Raw genomic sequence first — 20,676 nt, forward strand, 5'->3', positions numbered from 1 at the left:
CATCATAAAATAAATGAAGTAGACTTGAAACAAGCCCGATGTTCTTGAGAGGATGAACTGATAAGTGAACTGTATATTTATACCATGGAATACCACTCAGCAATAAAAAGGAATAAATTACTGAGACACACATTGACATGGGTGAATCTCAAGTGCATTATGCTACAAAAACGAGACCAGACAAATGACTACAGACTGCATACTTTTACATATAGGACACCCTAGAAAAGGAAACCTTTTGGGATGGAGAGATCATTGTTGGCAGGAGTTACTTATGGGGAGTAGGTTTGACTACAAAGGTATGGCATTAAGGAATTTGGGGAGGAGGAGAGGGAACTGGTCTGTACCTGGTTGAGGTGGTGGTTCTCTGACTTGATACACTAGTCAAACCTCACTGAACTGTACACACTCAAAAGAAGGTGAATTTTGCTGTAAGTAAATGATAAAAAATAAATTTAATAATATGCCCAAAACAAACAAATAAAGTAGCAAAATGTAATCAGAATTCCTTTATTTCTCGCCACTGTACTGCTACCACCATAGACTGGACAATTGCTTTCTCTGTTGCTTCTCTGGACTCTTCTCCCATATTACAGCCAGAGTAAACTTTTGTACACACAAATCAGATGTCACTCCTCTACTCAAAACCCTCGGAGGCTCTCCATTTCACTAAGAATAAAAACCAAGTCTTAAAATGGCCTACAAGGGCTTTTATGATTTGCTCTTCCCCACATCCTCTTCTAAATTCTCCGGTAGCTACTCCACTCCATCTACACCAACCTTGGTATTGGCCCACCTTAAACACACATACACACACACACACACACACACACACACACACACACACACTCTGGCTGTGAGGCCTTTGCTCTAGCAGTTCCCACCCCCACCCTCTGGAGCAGTCTTCCCAAGATGCTCACTCCCATCCAGGTTTTCTTCAAGGATCACCTTCTCAGTAAGGCTGAACCTGAACATTCATTTAATGCTGAGAGGTGCCCTTACCTGGTACTTTCAATTCCCCTGCTCAATTTATATTTTTGGCACTTATCTTTCATTAAACTAACTAGAGGTCCAGTGCACAGAATTTGTGCACTAGTAGGGTCCCTAGAGGCTGGCGGCGGCCAGCTGGGTACTCCCTCCCTTCCCCCAACCACAAGCCACCAGCCGGGGCCTTCCCTCCCTTCCCCCGGCCAGCCCCGCTCCCTGGTCAAACTCCCGGAAGAACTCCCAGTCAAGGGGACAATTTGCATACTACACTTTTATTATATAGGACTAGAGGCCCAGTGCATGAAATTCATGCACTGGGGCGGGGTGCCTCAGCCCGACCTGCCCCCTCTCCAATCCAGGAGCCATCAGGGGATGTCCTACTGACGGCTTAGGCCCACTCCCTATGGTTCTCTGTTCTCTGCAGGGCCTGGCTGCTTTGCTGCTGCCATGGTGACAAAGCCACCACACCTCGCTGTCTGCTCTCTGTCTGCTGGGCCTCAGGGCTTCGCTACTGCTGTGGGGATGAAGCCCCCATGCCCTGCTGTCCACTCACAGCGGCGAGGCTGAAAGGACTGGGGGACTCCAGTGGGGCAGAGGGGACTTGGTGCCACCATCTTGTGGCTATAGGCACCACCATCTTTGTGGTGGTGTGATGGTCAATTTGCATACTCCCACTTTATTAGATAAGATTATTTATAGGTTTTCCCTATTATTCAAAGGTAGAGTGTTTCTATGAAACTTTTCATAAGCCAAATGGCATAAAGTAAAGAAGCAATTACCATTAATTTATACAAAAAAATATTTTGAGTGTTCCCACACCCAAAATAATTGGTCATTTAGACCCTAACCTACCTGTTAAAAGCACAGTTATGTTTGCTCTCTGACCTGGCACTGTCACTAGCACAGTTATGGCCTTCTTAAGTGGAAGATTTAGAACAGTTCTGTTCTAAGCCCAGCTCTGCATCTAACTTGTTAAGAAATCTTAAGCAAGTCAACTCCCTATGTCTGTTTTCTGTTCTATAAAATAAGATCGTTTGCGGGAAAGCTTTTCAAGAGCTGCTGTAGACTTGGGAGAGATGCATATAGACTTTGCACATTAGAACCACCTGAGAAACTTCTATAGAATTCTGATGCCTGGGCATCATCTCCAAAGACTCTAATAAGTGGTCTTTGTGGAGTTAAGCATTGATATATACCCAGGAATGAGAACCACTGACCCAAAGATCATGGTAAAACAATGTTCAAGAGCAGTTGTCCATGCGTGTAAATTAATGTGTCCAGGTACATATTTACTGTTAAAGTTGAATGTGAATCACATTAAGCTGACAGTACTGAAGTGCATTTTGTTGAATTGGTCAACATCACCAATGCTGCTGCAGACACCAGGGAGGCAGCACAGCCAAGAGTAGCCATAGCTGGGCTCAGTGGGGGTTTCTTCCCATTTTTTCAATTTTTCTGCTACCTTTGAGTACACTAACTATTGATTTCCAAACACCTAAAGAGTCACACCTCACTTGCTCCCCTTCTACACCTATCATTAAAACTAAGCAGATTGCCCTTCTACAGCTATCCTTAAAGCTAAGCAGGTTATTTGTTCATGCCAACCCAGGTGAATCTGGGTCATTTCATGCACTTGTAGGAACTGTGTAGACTCTGTGCAGTATTTTTTTTCAAGTTGTATATCTTATCATTGAATCTTGAATCTGAAATTTCAGAATCCTCCCATTCTAGCTCCTCAGACTTGTTCCGGAAACCAGAACCAAAATAAATGATTTCTGACCACGTTTTGAGGCCATCTTAAAAGAACAGCACCTGGAGCCCTCCTGTACCCTTGGGAGCTCAAATTCTGATGGCCACTATCCAGGACCATCTGCTTAATGACACCTCCCTCTTCCTGCTCTCATAATTGGTAGCAGACTACATTTGAAGTGCAGTACCACAGGCACCAGAATTGAGAGCCCTGTTCAAGCTAAGAAATTGAAAAGAAAACTTTCAGTCACACTAATGTTTTGTGGGGTTCCATGATGCCATATTCTCCATGGTTTTTTCTTTTAAATATAAATTTCCCAACTGTTTATTTAAACACGATGCACAAAAAGTTACAAATGTCCTCCATTCGTTTTTGTGAAAGCTCACTGCTTAGTTGTTTTGACAGGTTCAGTGATCATTGCAATTGCAAAACACAAAAATGTTCTACTTTGTTTTGTAACTTAAAACTCTGAGTCTCAGTAATCAGAAAATTTTTAGGACTTTGAATGTACACAGACATTTTTCTTATCTCTTAACAATCACACATCAGGGCCTTCTATGACAGGGCACAGATGGCCTGTCTCAATCCCAACTGCCTGAGAATTTGTACCTTCTCTGTAGATTTTCAGGGTCTCATATGCCCAGGGAGGTCCCCCTCATTGAGCCAAGCCTCCCTGCAGGATAAAATAATCTATAAGGGAGCACTTTGATTCTCCCAAGTGCTATGCAGGTGTTGCTGGAGAACAGGGTGTATGGGAGCTTCCTGGTGAAATCTGAAACTGCTCCCCATACACAGAGGGCAATGAGAGACTGCAGAAAGAGGCAGACCACTCCAGATTGGTAGATGATAGTCTTAATAAGCAAGGGAACTTACATACAACTCTTGCATTGGGTGACCACAAGATGAGTAGACCGTTAAACATTTACAGGGAGGCATTATGAGGTTCAGTCACGGATTCAATCCAGATGGTCTCAACAATAGCTTATCTCAAGGCTGTGTCCTTGGGGCAGCCTGTAGTGTGGAGAAGGCAAACAGAATGCATATTCCAAGAATGGGGGAGGGGGTGAGAAGCCTCTCATTGTCCCAGAGTGATGTTTACATTTTACATTCCCACCAGCAATAGATGAGTGACAGAAACTAATTTTCTCTGCATCCTCACTAGCAATTGTTCTTGTCACTGTTTTTTTTTTATTTTAGTAATTCTGATAGATGTATAGTGAAATAGCATTGTTTTTAATTTGCATTTTTCTAGTAGGTTGAACATCTTTTCATGTACTTATTTGTCATCTGCAAATCCTTTTGAGGGCAATTTCAGTTTAATGTTCTTTGTCCAAGTTTTAGTTAGTTTGTTTATAGTTGAGTTTTGAAAGGGTTTAAAAATATATTCTAGGTACCAGACTTTTGTTGGATATCTGACTACAAATCTTTGCTTCCAGTGTGTGTAGCTTGTCTTTGAACTCCCTTAACAGGGTCTTTCTCATAGCAGACGTTTTTAAATTCAATAAAATCCAATTTATCAAATTTTTATTTTATGGATTGTGTTTTTGTTGTCAAGTGCAAGAACTTTTGCCTAGCCCTAGATCCCAAAGATTTACTCCTAAGTTTTGTAGTAAAAGTGTTACAGTTTTATATTTTACCTTTCAGCATGAGACTTGGTCAAGGTCCATATTTTTTAATTTATTTTATAATGAAAAATTTGTTTTTAAGGATCAGAGTTACTAGCACAATCATCTTAACAGTCGTTGCTACTATTGATGTTTTTCTTCCTAAAACAACTGTCATTTTTTTCTCAGGGAGACACTGAAGCAGGCACTGTGGGGATTTCTGTGACAGCCCTTCCTCGCAGGGCCTGGGTGCTGGTTCTAAAGGATGACCCCTGTCATTGGTTGTGTGCACACAGGCTTCTAACAAGCCAAGGATGCCTGAGTCACGATTAAGCAAAATGAATTAAGTGAAGAATTGTGGGAATGAAAACCTGTAAAGGCTAAGTAAAGAGAAAATAATTGGGGATCAAAGAGCATTGTTACATGGTAGAAGACAAACAAAAATCAACCCCGGAGATGTGGCCAAAGGAGTGGTGAGAGACCAGTGGGAATGTGGGCAGCAGCAGAGTGCAAATCTGAGAAAGTGGATGAACAACTTCAGGGCTCAGACTGCTGATCCCCAGAGAAGAGGGGAGGGGTGGGGACAGGACAGCAGGGCGGGGAGAAAGAAATTCTGTTGAAGTCACTCCTGCTGGGCACCGGGAACGGCAGGGAAAGCTCCGAAGGAGCGAGTGACAACTGCGACTGGGGCAGCCCTGGATGAAGGCGGGAGCTGCGCAGAAGGCGGTAGCTTTGGCCAAGCCTTCTTGCCAGATTAGAAGGGGCGACGGGGAGGGACCTTTCAGCGGTCGCAGCGCCAGCACTCCCGCCCGGGAAGATCTTGCCTCCACAGCCCAGCAGCGGTCCCAGTCTGCGCGCTTCTGTCCCCGCGCGCTTCGGTCCCCAGCTCCGGGAACCAGGTCTTTTCTTCCCAGCGCGCCCATCGACCATGGATGGCAGCTCTCTGCTCTCGGTCCCAAGGTAAGACCCTTTCCCCCCCTTTGCCCAACCCAGTGCCCCGCAATCTCCGTTTTCGCCCTGGGTCGCTCAAACTTGCCTTAGGGGCGCCCGGGTCTGCGCGGGGCTCCTGCGAACTAGACCGAGGACTCTGCACCCCCAGTTAATTCGGGCCGGGGCTGGGCGAGGAGCGCTTGGGAGAAGGTGGTCCCTGTCAACTGCCCGGGGCTCCAGGCTGGGTGCGGCCTTGGAGCGGGAGTGGCACGGATGGGGGTCAGCCGCCTGAAGGGCCGGGACCTGGGGTCTATTGTGCCCCAGGAAGCTGGAGCCGGACTGTATGCGGACGCAGCCTGGAGAGGTTTCGCACCTTGTAGGGAGGCGGTTTCCGAGGTTCGGGTGAAAATAGGAGGAAGCAGGACTAGGGCAAACTACCCCCCATCCCGTCCACCCAGATCTGGGTGTGTCAGCGGTTGCTGGGTAGGGATGGAGTGAGGATGTAAGGAGTGGGGTGGGGTGGGAGTGGGGGGGAGATTGCCCCTAACCCCTGACCAAGACTAGGGACAGGAAAGACCTCCATCCGCCCCAGTCCCACCCGCCTCTGCTGCCCCCACACCCCCTGCCAGACCGCGATTCTTCCCGCAAGTCTGCGGAGCGCATTCCCTGACTCCACCCAGCCCTGGGGTCGCCACGCCGGTGAGTCAAGGACGCCCCTCAGACGCTGCGGGGTGGGAGGGACGTGTTTCCCTGACTTGCGTCTGCCGGGTCTTCTTCACCTTTGCCCTGTTCTGCGCTCCTCCGATTCAGTCCTTTGAGAATTTGAGAAACTGAGATTTTTCTCTTTTCATCTGCATAAACCTCAGGGGTAAATTGAGGCGATAGCCCTGGCGGTGTTCCGCCGGCCGGGCAGGTGGCTTTTGCGCTGTTGGTGCTGGTTGCTGAGCGTCCTCCGATAGCCTGCTCATCCTTTACTCCCCGTTTCCCACAGCAAACATCCAGGCAGCACCCAGCCGACATTATCAGGCACTGGGATAAACATTTGAAGCTCGCATTCTTGGAGAGCAGCAAAACCCAGCAAGCACAGCCTAGGCACACATGTAGCAAGTTCTATATTGCCCAGGAGCCGAAATGGGGGTGCGAGGGGAGTGGGGGTGGCCGAGAGGGACGGAGACTGCTTTTCAAAGTCGTCAAAGGCTGCCACCTAGAGACGCGAAGTGCTTATATTCTGGAATGAAATAGAGCTTTCCCAACTCCACGGGCATTTACTCCTTAAGCATCCCTTGCTGTCCAGGTAGCATAGGGCTCTGAAAAGGCGGACTGTGTTTTCTGTGCAGGGCCTGTCAGCTCTCCAGTGAAAAATCTCTAACCTTGGGGCCAAACAAGGTCACGATACCACTGAGTCTTTCCATTCTGTCCTAATGCATAAAACGGACAGTACAAACCGCAGGAAGATTCTTTTAGACTTAAAAAGTATATTGCCACTGGTTTTTAGGTACGAGTTTGAGGCATTTTGAAAGTCAAGCAAACTGAGGGATCACTTTCTATACCATGTACTCTATCGCCTGAGGTCATTAGAACTGAAAGGGTGAGCCCTGTGGTTCCTACATTCCCGTAGAAACACTTTTGATAAGAGGTTGCTTGTTTTAAATCCCGTTATGCAGATCAATAGTATTGTGCTTGAATCGGGATTAGATTCCTATTCAAAAGCTTGGACAGCTTTTAAAATATTAGAGATGCATTATGCCAACGATTCCTCAAGATTATTTCTATCGTGATCCTATGAAATGACCTGTTAAAGAGCCAGCCAAATAATATCACTCTGTATTTTTTAGTAGCCTATAAAAATGATAATGAAGATTTAACAATTAGAACTTCTGAGCATTACTGTTTATTCACCAATACACATCATATTTCCACAAGTCAGTGTAGTAATTCAGCTAGTTTATTAGCATCCTTATTCATATAGAAAATTCACGATGAGTTAATTTGATTTTTTATTTCCTTGAATACAAGAAATGATTTCCTTTCTATAATATTTAGTTGGAAGTGATAGGTATTGATAGGCAAAAGTGAACTAGAAATTTAAAGTATTGTGTAGAAATATTATATTAGTATACCACTTGGCCACAAAACTTTGAAATTTAAAGAATTGATGACAGAATATACAAGCTTTTTGAAAAAAAAATGTCAATGATCAGGGAAAATCAAATTGTTATTAATCGAGACTTGCATAAGAAATGGTTCTAGAGCTAGTGAGCTTAGCATGTAATTTCAACATGCCATTGTTTTTTATTCAATTTTTCTCAAACTATAGTCTCTGAATAAAAAAAAAAGCAGCTGCAAAAACAGGTGGAAGCTGTAAGAAATTTTGACACAACCACAGGAAAACAATGAAAACCTAGAGCATGCAGGCACATGAGTTAAAAAGTTTGTGTGTATTCCCAAGAAGTCTAAGAATCCAGACACTGAAACCTTTACCTGCCCATTTCTTTTTTGAGATCAAAGAAGTGACATATGGTTTGAGAGAATTTCTCTCTAAAAAATTAAATAATATTCAGATCACTGTGCTTACTTTTATTCCTTTCATTTAAACACATATTACATGGCCTAATTATTGACATAGTTAACAGGACATCTTAGAGTAGCTAGGGATTCAGAAGTACAAGTTAGTTTAAAAATATATAAAGGTATTGTATTAGCTTTCTAGTTGCTTCAACAATTAGTTGCCACACAATTAGTGGCTTAGAATGATACACGTTCATTTTACCTTGCAGTTTTGTCCATCAGAAGTCTGACCTGGGTCTTACTGGAACAGTCAAAGTGTTGGCAGGGCTGCATTCTTTTCTGGAGGCTTCGGGGTGGAAGGGAATCTGTTTCCTGCTTTTTTCCAACTTTCAGAGGCTGCCTGCATTTCCTGCCTCAACTCCTGACACTCTTCCTCCATCTTCCTATCACTCTAACCTCTGTCCTCTTCTTCTTCTAGGAACTCTAGAGATTGCATTAATCTCCAGATAATCCAGAATAATCTCCCTATGTCAAGGTCAGCTGAGCAATAACTTTAATTCCATCTTAAATCTTGATTCCACTTTGCCACACAACAACAACATAATCACAGGTTCTGGGGATTTAAACATCGACATCTTGGAGAACCCATTATTCTGCTGTCAGAGCACAGGCATTAATTTAAAAATGTATCATGCTGGCTCTCAAATGGCAGTTGAGATTCTACTAGGGTTCTATTAGGAATTTCTCTCTCTCTCTCGCTCTTTTTCTCTCCACCCCCCTTTCCTTCCTCCCTCCCTCCTTTTTTTTAAAGATGCAATTTTATTAAATCTTTTAATTAAAGTTTATACTTAATATTATTTTATATTTGTTTCATATGTATAGCATAGTGGTTAGAAAATTACATACTTTACCAAGTGGTCCCCCTGATATTTCCAGTACCCACCTGGCACCCTTCATAGTTATTACAATATTGCTGACTATACTTCCTATGCTGTGACTATTTTGTAACTACCAATTTGTACTTCTTAATCCCTTCACCTCTTCCACCCAGCCTCCCAACGCCCTCCCCTCTGCATCCTTCTTTCTTAAATAAAGGAAAAGAATGACAAGGCTATTTGTTCCTCCACTGTAATATGTGACTCATTCAGTGCAGCTGAGCTGAAACAACCACCAATTCCTGAAGCTTATTCAAGAACATAAAGCCAGATCAGTGTAGACCTACAGAATTCACTTTTTGGGATGTATGTTTGTTGTAATGGTTGTTCAGCAAATATCTCTAATTGTGCCCCTAAGCATAGGTGGGATTACACTTGCTAGTCTCTGTGGTAGAAGGCATGGCCATGTGACTTGCTTAGGCCAGTGCAAAGTGTGCAGAGAGATGTGTGTCTGTTCCAAATGGAAATTTAAAAAAGGCTCTATGTGATTTGCCTCATTTCTCCCACTTTCTGCCATAGCGAATAACATTTTCATATAGTGGCTGCTTTGTCAGCCTGAGTTTCAGCATGAACAGAACTTGAAGCAGAGCCCTCAGCCAATCCATGATGGGCATGTGGTAGGAGCAAGAAATAGACCTTTGTGTTTTAATCCTCTGAGATTTCAGAGTTATCTGATACTGCAGCATAACCTAGCTCACCACACCTAACCCAGCCGCCTTGGGGTAAAATGGTAGGTGGTCTCTTGTGAACATTTCCAAGGGACCTCACAGAATTCTCTTATTGCTCTGGACTTCCAAAGCTCCCCATCGCTAACAGTATACTCCTGGATGTAGTGATGTGAGGGTGGGTTGGAGAAAGGGAGGAATGGCACTCACCCTGATCAGTTGTTGAAGCAGTCAGGAAGCAGGCCCTACGGGCCAGCCCCAGGTAATAACAATAAATACTGCAGCCTACAGTGCTTTCCTTCTAGGCACACAGAGTGTGAACTAGGAATCACACTCATCTGACATCAGTTCACACATTTCCTATTTCACAGATCATACAGCTGCTGCAATTTAAGGATATAACAGTGAACCATATACACATTTAACTCATGCAAATTCAGTACTACATGTTTATTTTCTTTTCTGTCTTTATTTCTCTGTCTCTTTTTATTAAAAAATGCAGTAAGCTTATATTTAGCTTGTATAGTCTATTGCGTATTGTACCTTGCTATATAGTACACACAAATCACTTTTGAAGGCCTTTTTTACAAACTCCAACATGCCATAATTCATAACAAGCCTCTTATGAGATTTGCAAAGGTCAATTTGACTTCACACACCATTTTTAAGATAGGCAATGACTTTAGACCTTAAACCCCCATTAGATGTTTCTAATACTGCACAGTGATTGGCAAAACAATGATTTTGGTGGCATGTCAACACAGAAGAGGAAGATTGGAGAATCCATCATCAGACAACAAACACTGAGCAGACATTCCCTCCTGACACCTTCCAGATATTGGAATGGACTAAGACAGAGTTCCTGACTTCCTTGCATGTCACCTTGGGGGCAAAGGGATTTTAGATGGAAGGAGACAGGCTAGGAAGTAGATATGCAGCACACACTAACTGCAGTTTATCTTTTCATTTCTTGAGTGACCCTTTAAGAGAGAGTCTAAGACCTCACCAAATCAATCTTATTTGATTCACAGCAGCATTTGACATAATTGACAGATGGTCCCTAACTTATTAAAACAATTTTTCCCTAATGAGAAATGTACCTATAAAATATGCCTTTTGAAATATCAAGTGCTTTTCTCTCTGTGCTGGAGAAATGGGAACCCACTGAACATGGTTAGAACCATAAAGGACTTTAGTAAAGTCACCTCACCCAACCCCCTTCTTTACAGATAAAGAAACTGAAGTCAAGAAGAGTTACATGAACTGATCAAATCTTATAAATATTTAGAGGTAGAGCCAAGAATAAAGCCCTAAGTTTCTGATCCCTTTACTTAGCACTGCATTCGATTTGCTTAAGATAATGATGATAATAATAATAATAATAATAATAATCTCTAAAATATAGTTAGAAGCTCTTGGAATTTTCTGGAATTTGTTTGTCACCCATGTCTTCTTTATGTCACCTTCCTTATGTTCCTTAAGAAATATACTATTTCATGTCTCTATTTCACTTCAGCTTCTAGAAACCCCTGGGACAAATTTAAAGTTTGGTCATAACAACCATGTGGGAGCTTATTACCTGAATACCTGTGCTGTTTTTAACCATGATACTGACCTCTTGTTATAATTTCTATTTTCCTTAGCACTGAATTTTAACTTGTTTTTTACCATTTTATTCTATATATCTTTTCTGTTAGCTGTCATAAGTTCCTAGTGGGACAAGATGGAATATGCATCATTAAATTCATCATGCAATCAATCAATTACTTTCTTTATAACCAAAGCAAAAAGAAAAAAAAGTTTCTGCACATTAGAGGAATTAAATTGATCTGTGGCAAATGGAACTCATATAAAATAATGGTCTATTCATATTTAATTAGGCTTTCTTTAATGAGACTGATTATATCTGAAAAGCTATAAGTAGTTACTTTGAAATGATTATTATAATATTATGATTAAAATAAAAGCAACAGCTTTAGAATAAATATATAATAAAATAGAATGCTAACATTTTGAGATGTATTTCTCAATTATTTAACACGATGTTACACATAAATTTTAAATATATGTGCATATGTAATGGTACCAATTTGTATATAGAGTATTAATGATTAACAGTGTCCTTTTTAGTTCATACATTTTATATTTTAGCGTACTTTGCTTAGGTATTAATGTATTTAATAAAATCAGAGAAATCTTAAAATATTTAACTTTGCTTCCAGAGAGACAAAGAGAATTTGTAATGTTTCTCTTTTTATTCTTCATATTGTTTAACAACACACTTAATTTTTTTTGTCCTAAAAATCTATAATTTTGAACATAATAATAAGAACATAGTAAGAATGAAATAATTGACTTTTGACAGATTGTGCCTATGAATAGACTTATCCATTCACTCACAGTTGGAGTAGTCAGTTTAAAGTAAATAATTTATCTGAGTAACTCAAACCAAAATTCAGATAAAAAATAAGGAACCAAAAAAATATAAATAAGTAAAGAACCAAGTGAAGTCATTTTTTTTCTATATAAAATCTTGGCCCTGCATAATGTGTTCATTGCTGACTCATGCATTCAATATAACCTGAATATTTTTAATTTTTACTTTTTTTCTGAACGATCAACAGTGCTTTAACATAGCAATTAAAAGGTGCATATACTTCACGTGTGTGATTTGCAACAGGTCAGGCATCTGTGCTGGCATTCTGTTAAACTGTTAGTCTTCCTTTCTTGCAATGGTGGAAAAAATGTGACTGTGTTGAAATCATGTCATTTAGAAAATGAGCCACAGTTTTATCACATGAGTCACTTTAAAAGAAGTGTCTAAAGAAAAGATTCAATATCCAGAGAAGCTGTCATCTCCACCTTAATCATACTCAATCATTGTAGATGGTAGACATTCCTCATGAAGGAGAAAGGATATGGACAAAATATTAATAATGACATTTTCCTCAGTATTTCTTGGGGGACCCCCCCTTCCCCCGCCCCAGTGCACAAATTTTTGTGCACTGGGCCTCTAGTAATAATAATAATAATCTCTAAAATATAGTTAGAAACTCTTGGAATTTTCTGGAATTTGTCTGTCACCCATGTCTTCTTTATGTCACCTTCCTTGTGTTCCTTAAGAAATATACTATTTCATGTCTCTATTTCACTTCAGCTTCTAGCACTCATTGTAGATGGTAGACATTCCTCATGAAGGAGAAAGGATATGGACAAAATATTAATAATGACATTTTCCTCAGTATTTCTATTGGGTCTGAGATCTGTTCCATAGGATGGGGAAGGGCATATATAAAGAAGAAGGCATAAAAGGTGAAGATCTAGATCAAGGTTTAACTTTGAAGTTTAGATGGGGCTAGTATGGATATTTGGGGAAAATGTATAAGGAGAAAGGCTTATTTACTTACTTGAAAAGAAAGTATGAAACCTAGTGACTTGAATGCCATCCTCATCATGTGAGGATAACTAGAACCTGAAAAGGGGCCCATAAATTTACTACAAAGAAGATTAAATGATATTAAGTAATTTTAAAAAATAGTTAATATGTTTGGGAATGTATCCTTAAAAATAATAAAATATATAAAATTTGTTTTATCAATATCTTAAAACTATAAAGTAAATGTGAATTATAGAATAAACAAATAATGAATTGTTTTGATTGGATTGGAAGATCATAATTATTCCTTCATAATTGTATATTAACATAATACTTTTTCCCACAAGATCATAAACATTGTCAGTTCTGTAAATATAGCCAATAACTTCATCAATTTTTCCAATGCTCCCTTTAATTCTTTGATTTTCAAATACTCCTGTGAAGAATCTGTCTATCATCATCCTCATTGATTTTCTCCTTTTCCGGTGTGAACTGATCTCACTCTGCCAGTCTCTCACAGGGTGTTGGTTTGACATGTGATAAGGAGCTCTCTAGCACTAGAATCGTCATTTTAATTGATTAGCATTTTACTTAAATAAAAGTCAAATCAGCAACCACCCAAGGTGTTGAGCAGTGGGCAGAGATAAACACTCGGTTTAGATGGGGAGGGATCTTCACTGGAGACTAAATTGTTAGTGATCAGTCCATTTGCTTTCCTACATATTCTTGAAATTGCAGTGACTAGCTAATGAATAGCAAAGACACCAGAACTTTGGGAGGACAATTTTCAATTTACAATTACCAGATTTTCTCCAGGGAGTGACACTGCTGAAAATCTTTTTAATTTTCACAAACATTAGCTGTAGATGAGCAAATTATCTAATGGAGCAATACAGGTGCAATTGAATGTTTCACTCACTCAAACAAGCTTCTGGGAAATTTTCCACTATAGTTAAGATTACAGAAGTCTTTCTGCTTCAAAAATATCTCACAATTATTAGTCTATTTGTAGTGAACAGGTATTAATTTGAATTGAATGTGTGAAAAACACCAAATGGTGTTCCAGAAAGATAGGAGACCCTCCATAAATGGCAATCCCTTCTCTTCCTTTTTTATAGGACCACAATTTTGCTCCAAGTCTAAAAGGCAGCAAGTAGCTCAATTGGATTAAAACTGTGTCATGGGTTGTCTGACAGTGTCTGTAGTGACCAGAGCCTTGGTGAGATAGATCCAGTCTAATCCCTATAGTCATTGACTCACTGATCCACATGCTTCTGAGGTGGGTGACAAAAACTCTGCCATGAAGAGCTTATCTTATATCAAATATAAGATAAATATAAACCTCTGAAAAATAAAATTAATTTATTCATTTATTTATTTAGTATAGCTACTGACCCATTATTGTATGCCAGATAATATCAGCTGGGTTTGCAATAATAAACACAAATAAAGCCACTTCTATTGTCATGGAACTTCAATACCAACGAGACAAAACTGTAATGGGTCCCACCTGCTTCTGAGGTGGGTGACAAAAACGCTGCCATGGAAAGTAGCTCCTTTATGAAGAGCTTATCTTATATCAAATATAAGATAAATATAAACCTCTGAAAAATAAAATTTATTTATTCATTTATTTATTTAGTATAGATATTGACGCCTTATTGTATTCCAGATAATATCAGCTGGGTATGCAATAATAAACACAAATAAAGCCAGTTCTATTGTCATGGAACTTCAATACCAACGAGACAAAAAGACATTAGTCAAATATCATCAGTGGATATAGAGCAAATTGGCAGGTGTGCTCCAAAGGAAAAGAAGTGGTCTTTGAGAACATATAACAACAAACAAGACTTAAATGGGAGCGGTCAGAAAGTCCTCATAAAGAAGAATGCTGCGGCAGTCAGAATAGAGTTGGAAAGGTGCTGGGGCAAGAGAGAAGCAGTGGAGTATTTAGACTACTCCAGGTGGCTGCCTGGAGTGCAGGAAATGAAAAAGAATAGAATAATGTATGAGACCTGAAAGTTAGATTGGGGCCAGATTATGTTAAGCCTTGGAGGCCACTGATTCTTCATCCTAAAAACAGTGGGATGTCATTGTTTTTCAAGCTAGAGATGGCTAGAAGCGCTACTTGAGATAATGCATATAAAGGAAATAGCCAAGTGCCTGGCATATTTTAAATGTTCCATAAACAGGAGCTGTTATGGTTGCTTATTAATTAGTAGCAACTGTCATTAGGAGGACACTTTAAAAATATTCCTTGAGCTTCAAGCTAAGGGCATCCTGAACCAAAAATCCAATAGGTTGGCCATATGCCATGCTGTAGGGAAGGCAACCCAGAGCATCCAAAGAGCTCCTTTATGGTATGTATGGAGATGTATGTTACCATGTTCTCAACTGCACATACAAGGAAGAGTTCATACTGCCCCATACCTCATGCCATACCCTTTTCTCATTCCCAATTATAATCACCTCAATTTTGATTCTTTTGGTATTTTTCTTGTTTTTCTGGTGGGTCCCATGTTCACTCTGTAAAATTGGCAATAAAATTCAGTCTTTGGACTCTGACCTTTCATACTCCCTGTGACATACCTTAAACTTGCTTTTGATTCTTCCCACTCCTGGCTATTTTACTCACCCCCGGAATGGAGCTGGAAGTGGTTGGCCTCTTGGTCCTATTATAAAGGGTAAAATAACACAAACTATGCTGAAAAAGAAAGAAGCAAAGTACAATCACAATTATCTTTTTTTTTAAAAATATATTTTATTGATTTTTTACAGAGAGAAAGGGAGAGGGATAGAGAGTTGGAAACATCGACGAGAGAGAAACATTGACCAGCTGCCCCCTGCACACCCCCCACTGGGGAGCAGTTAGGGACAATTTGGACAATAAATAGGAAATTGTTTGATTGGATGATCAACAGTGAACACAGGCACTGATTAAATTCACTAGATCATTGCTGGATTTCCCTGTTGCCTTGTTTTATTGCACAGTCATGGAAGGAACAAATCTGTGAGTGTGGTATCCATACTGCTGTATACTTGTTGACCTTTTGCAAGAGTATCAGTCACAATTAGCTTCACTAAACTGGGCGGCTGTTGTACCCTGGCGTTTCCACATCAGTCTTGTATACTTTGCAACAGGCTAATAACTATGGCTTAATAAGAAGCAACACTATTTAAAACTTGATTCCTCGTTTCTCTTGGTGACTTTCCTTTCCTTTTAAGGATCACAGTTATTCAACCAAGAAGAAACAACTGCTGATCTTGGGTGGCCATCTAAGTAGTCTCATGGACATGGTGATTACCAGGGGGTGGGGGAGGTGAAGGAAAGTATAGGGAAATAAATGATGATGCAAGGATGGAAGGAGACTTGATTTGGGGTGATGAACATATAATACAGTGTTCCGATGATGGGTTGTGGAATTGTGCACCTGTATAATTCTGTTAGATAGTATCACCCCAATAAATTCAATAAAAAGGAAAATAAAATAATTAATAAAATATTAATTATTATTTCATCCTAAATGTTTATTTCCAAGGCTTTCTAATGAAGGCTTTCTTAGCAATTGGGAAACAGTCTGACTCACCCAAATTTCAGTGGTTTCTGTAGGTCAATTCTACCCTCAGGTATACTGCTCCCTAGCTTTATTCTACTGCCTTCTCCTCAAAAAATACCTTCTTTACCCCCATCTTAATCAGCCAAAGTAATAGAAGAACCTGCAATGAGGCAAATAGACTCACAATTCCTCTGAAAGCAATCTCTATAAAAACAAATAGAAAAAGAGAATGGCAGGTGTCCCATTGTTAGTTATCCAGCTGTTTCATTCTATTCTCAACAAGTTCTGCTCTCGTTGAGATTGTGAGTGGAGATCCCTTAAATATTCACATACATATTCAACCTTTCAGATCATTTGGAAATTTTCTTCCCATGATATTCAATACACAACTCTTTTGGAACATTTACTTTACTTTACTTTGGGTGCTGTGTTGACAGTTCTTTGTCGTGAAAAAAAAAATCCAAAGGTATGTAATTGGAAGACTTAGGTATAAGATCATATTCTTTGACTTTGGCAAAATTATTTAACTGCTTGTCTATTAATGTTTCCTGATCGGATTCACATTATTTGTAAGCACAAAAATACTAGGCAACCTATGTGAAAATTTTTATTTTACACAAGTAGCATTCAAATGTTATTTTGCTTAATCTTTTACATGTTTTACTTGTAAATGTTGCTTTTCTTGTCTCCTCCAAAACATCATGAACTCCATGAAGGTGAAGATTTTATCTGCTTTGTTCACTGCAGTATCTTGACCACTTCACACAATGCTTGGTGCTCAGTAGCTATTTACTGAAAGAATGGAAAAAGGAATGTGCAAAGAGATTCCTACCTTGTTTATCATTGCTTAGAAAGGATTATGGCTTCTCTGCTTTTTCTGCTTACAAAGTGACTGATGAAACTGCAAACAATTATTAGAAAAAAAATTCCATTTTTAATTGAGCATTTCAGGAGAAATTAAATGCCTATGTGTTTGTGGAAGATCTTGCCTTAGAAAGTGAGACACTCAGAGGTAATTTTGAATCGGTGACCAGAAATTCTGGCATCTATACTAATAAAAGGGTAATATGCTAATGAGACCAAGTGGACAGGACATCTTCTGGATGTCCAACTTCCTTCCAGACAAAGCCACGGTGGCGGGGGCAGAAGCAGAGGTGGCAGGGGAGCAAGCAGTTAGGGGGCGATGATCAGACCAGGTAGTGGCGGTTAGGGGCGATCAGGCAGGCAGGCAGAGGCAGTTAGGGGCGATCGGGCAAGCAGGCAGGTGAACAGTTAGGAGCCAGCGGTTCCAGATTGTGAGAGGGATGTCCAACTGCCAGTTTAGGCCTGATCCCAGCAGTCAAACATCCCCTGAGGGGTCCCAGATTGGAGAGGGTGCAGGGCAGGCTGAGACACACACACACACACACACACACACACACACACACAAACACCCTCCCTGTGCACGAATTTCGTGCACCAGGCCTCTAGTATATAATTAGCATGACAATTTACTGATGTTAGTCCTTGCACATATAATTTTGGCTGGAGGGATAAGTTTCATTTTACCATGGGGGAGAAGAATCAGGCCAGTCAAGCAATTCTACATTATTATGTCAGGAATACTGAAATAAATAAAGCTTCTTCATGATTTTTCTCTGTAGTCTTATCACAACCCTGATGTAGCTCCATCTGAGAGACACATGTCAGCTTCTTTGGAAAATCATAATGTAGACACTACAAAAGTTTGTATAAAAGATAGTGATCATCTCAAAGTAGGTCTTAAGGGGGGAAAAAGAGTCTGTTCTCTTCATTGGCATAGTTTAATTTTAATCTGTCACGAGGGAAGACATTTCTAAGTGTGGTGATCTTCTATATAGGACACAGTCAGTTCTATTCTGCCCAGAAACAGGCTAGTAAACTGATTCCTGCTGAGTTCCCTCCCTGAGCTGCAGTTAATGGCTCCTCAACCTACAGGCTTCGCTTTCCTCTCTTTGCCTGTTCCACATAGAAGTTCTATGGCCTGTTTGCGACTATAGTTTGTAATGAATATTAAACTTGCAGGATTTCTCTCAGAAATGTTTACAGCACTCTTGAACACTTTAGAAATAAGGGAATGACTGTTTAAGGCACTGAGCTGCCTGGCAGTCTCTTTACATAATCTCTCTAGATGGATTTGCTCATTCTCTGCTCTCAGTTCACTTTTCTCAGTGACATCTAATGAGGCAACAGCATAAACCTGCTGTGCCAATGGCTATGTTGTCCTAATAATGATGAAACACGTTCATCTGCTTAGTCTCAGTAAAATTCCATGCTCTGCTTCCCCTAGAAAGAATGAAATGTGATTTCCAAGAACAAGTCAAGGTTTCTTAAATTTTGGTTACTTGGGAATCTATGGAATTATAAAATTTTATATATATATATATATATTCATATTTATTTTATGGTATTTTTAGTGAGCAACCCTTTTGGTTGTGATGATTTATATGGGGCATAATACTAATGCTCTAATTAATAATAATTGCATGTAGATTATAGCTATTTAATCATTTGTGTTCCGATTGCTTTTTTCTCTCATCATCTACCTTTAGAATGCAAAGAATTCTTACCCTATCAAATTTTAACTCAGAAATAGCTCCTCCAAAAGAGGTTCAGGGCCCAGCTGTAGGCCTTGGTTTCATCTTCTGAAATCAAATAGTTTGAGTAGCTTTAAGGAAAAAATAAGAAAATGATATCAGTGGAAAATCAATCATTAAAATTAATTTGGATGAAAAATACAGTTGAACTCTTTGATAATGCCTAATATTACCTTGGAAAGGAACTAGTGGTTAAGAATATAACATGCACAAAAAGAAAGAATGCTGCTATATCATTTTGAAAAACGTTTTGTCAGGTGGGCTAAATAATGACCCTTGCAAAAGGATAATTGGCTTAAAAATAACTTATCTGTAAATTGTGTAAAGATATAATTTAGCCAGTAATATCAATTATTTCAATTTCTGAAGTGCTGCCCAAATGAAAACTTTATTATTTTTAACTAAAATTTCCCTCTCAAATACAAAAGCTTAGAGGAATACCACAAAATCTCTCTAACATTCTTTGCACATTGATAATGATTTACAGATTGATTTGGCTCATGTACTTTTTTTCATGAAGTGGAAAAATGCAGATATGTATTTCTTTTGCAAGCTCAATGTATTTAAGCATTATATAATTAAGGCCTAAGATGATGATCTGCATTTTGTCTGGATTTTTATTAATTCATTTAATTTTATTTAGTTAAGTGAATTCGTGAGAGGAAGAAGTGGATGTTTGATTCTTTGCTCCATTTTTGCATCTCATTCTAAAATCTGATCATCTTGAAGTGGCATTTTAAAACTGAACTCCAGTGAAGAGTCATACAAAAATTGATCATTCTACCTGCCTTAGATATTGGATTGTACTGCTCAACTTCCATTAGGATAAAATGCTTTATGGGGAAGCAATTTAGATCTGGCAAGGAGGCAACATGCATTTTATCTAAATTCTGTATTGGAGTCACTTACCTAAGCTTTTTCTGCCAAGTGAAATCTTTAAACACAGTGACAATTATTATAACACAAAAAATACAAGGTTAGTAAGATTATCAATAAATTAACATATTATGTTTTCTCTTCCTGTATATTTTGATAGGGATAAATGTCCTCTAAAGTATGCCTGTTTCCATGAAAGAGATTGTGTAATATATATTAAGACTGTATTTTCTAAACTAAAAACCAGGACACCTATTCTACAAAGTTGCTTTTTTAAAGTACAGTCCAGTAAATGATTTTAAATCAGGTCCATCTTAAAAAATATAAGCTACCTGGTCAGTTTAGCAATACATTAACCTTCATAAAACAAGAAGACAATTTTATTATTATCATTGCTGTTTTTGCTATAGCTTGCTGCTATGGAATGAAATGTGTGAATAACTAAATATCTTTAGGTCACCTAATTATGTACTCCCTTCTCCCTGTTACTGTTTCTAATTCTTTATGAAAAGCTCTTTGGGAGATAGGTCAGTTCTACCTAGTCTGATCTTCTCCTCTGCTCACAAACATTAGATCTCCCTTGTCCTACCCACATTTCTTTCAACTTTGAAACCACTGGTACTATTTCCTCCCTTTGTGCATCTTTTCCTACACTTACGGGTAACCTTTAAAAGCCTTTGAGTTTTAATTCCAGTCATATAACAAAGTTATTCATCAATCCTCTTGCTGAAGATGACCTAAATTGCAAGAAAGCATTTTGAAATTTACCAAAAGAACTAAACAGTTGATAAGAAAATAAGGAATTATTACCTAAATATCAACAGGCTATCAAAGATAAACAGAAAATTTTAGAAGCATTCAGAAAAAAAA

At 39.4% G+C, this 20,676-nt stretch overlaps 1 protein-coding gene across 2 annotated transcripts in view; it reads left to right on the top strand.

Annotated features, from left to right (window-relative positions):
- Window positions 1-5,180: 5,180 nt before the first annotated feature.
- Window positions 5,181-20,676, top strand: part of SPHKAP (SPHK1 interactor, AKAP domain containing) — a 97,445-nt gene continuing 81,949 nt past the window's right edge. Inside the window, exon 1 of one of the 2 annotated variants that reach the window (XM_014530195.1) lies at window positions 5,181-5,301. In XM_014530195.1, the coding sequence (XP_014385681.1) occupies window positions 5,270-5,301 (32 nt within the window). In that variant the 5' untranslated portion in view covers window positions 5,181-5,269. The remainder of the gene's footprint in view (window positions 5,302-20,676) is intronic. The other variant, XM_014530194.1, reaches the window with a different exon arrangement.

The sequence above is a fragment of the Myotis brandtii genome, unplaced genomic scaffold, assembly GCF_000412655.1.
Source record: "Myotis brandtii unplaced genomic scaffold, ASM41265v1 scaffold727, whole genome shotgun sequence".
Taxonomy (NCBI): domain Eukaryota; kingdom Metazoa; phylum Chordata; class Mammalia; order Chiroptera; family Vespertilionidae; genus Myotis; species Myotis brandtii.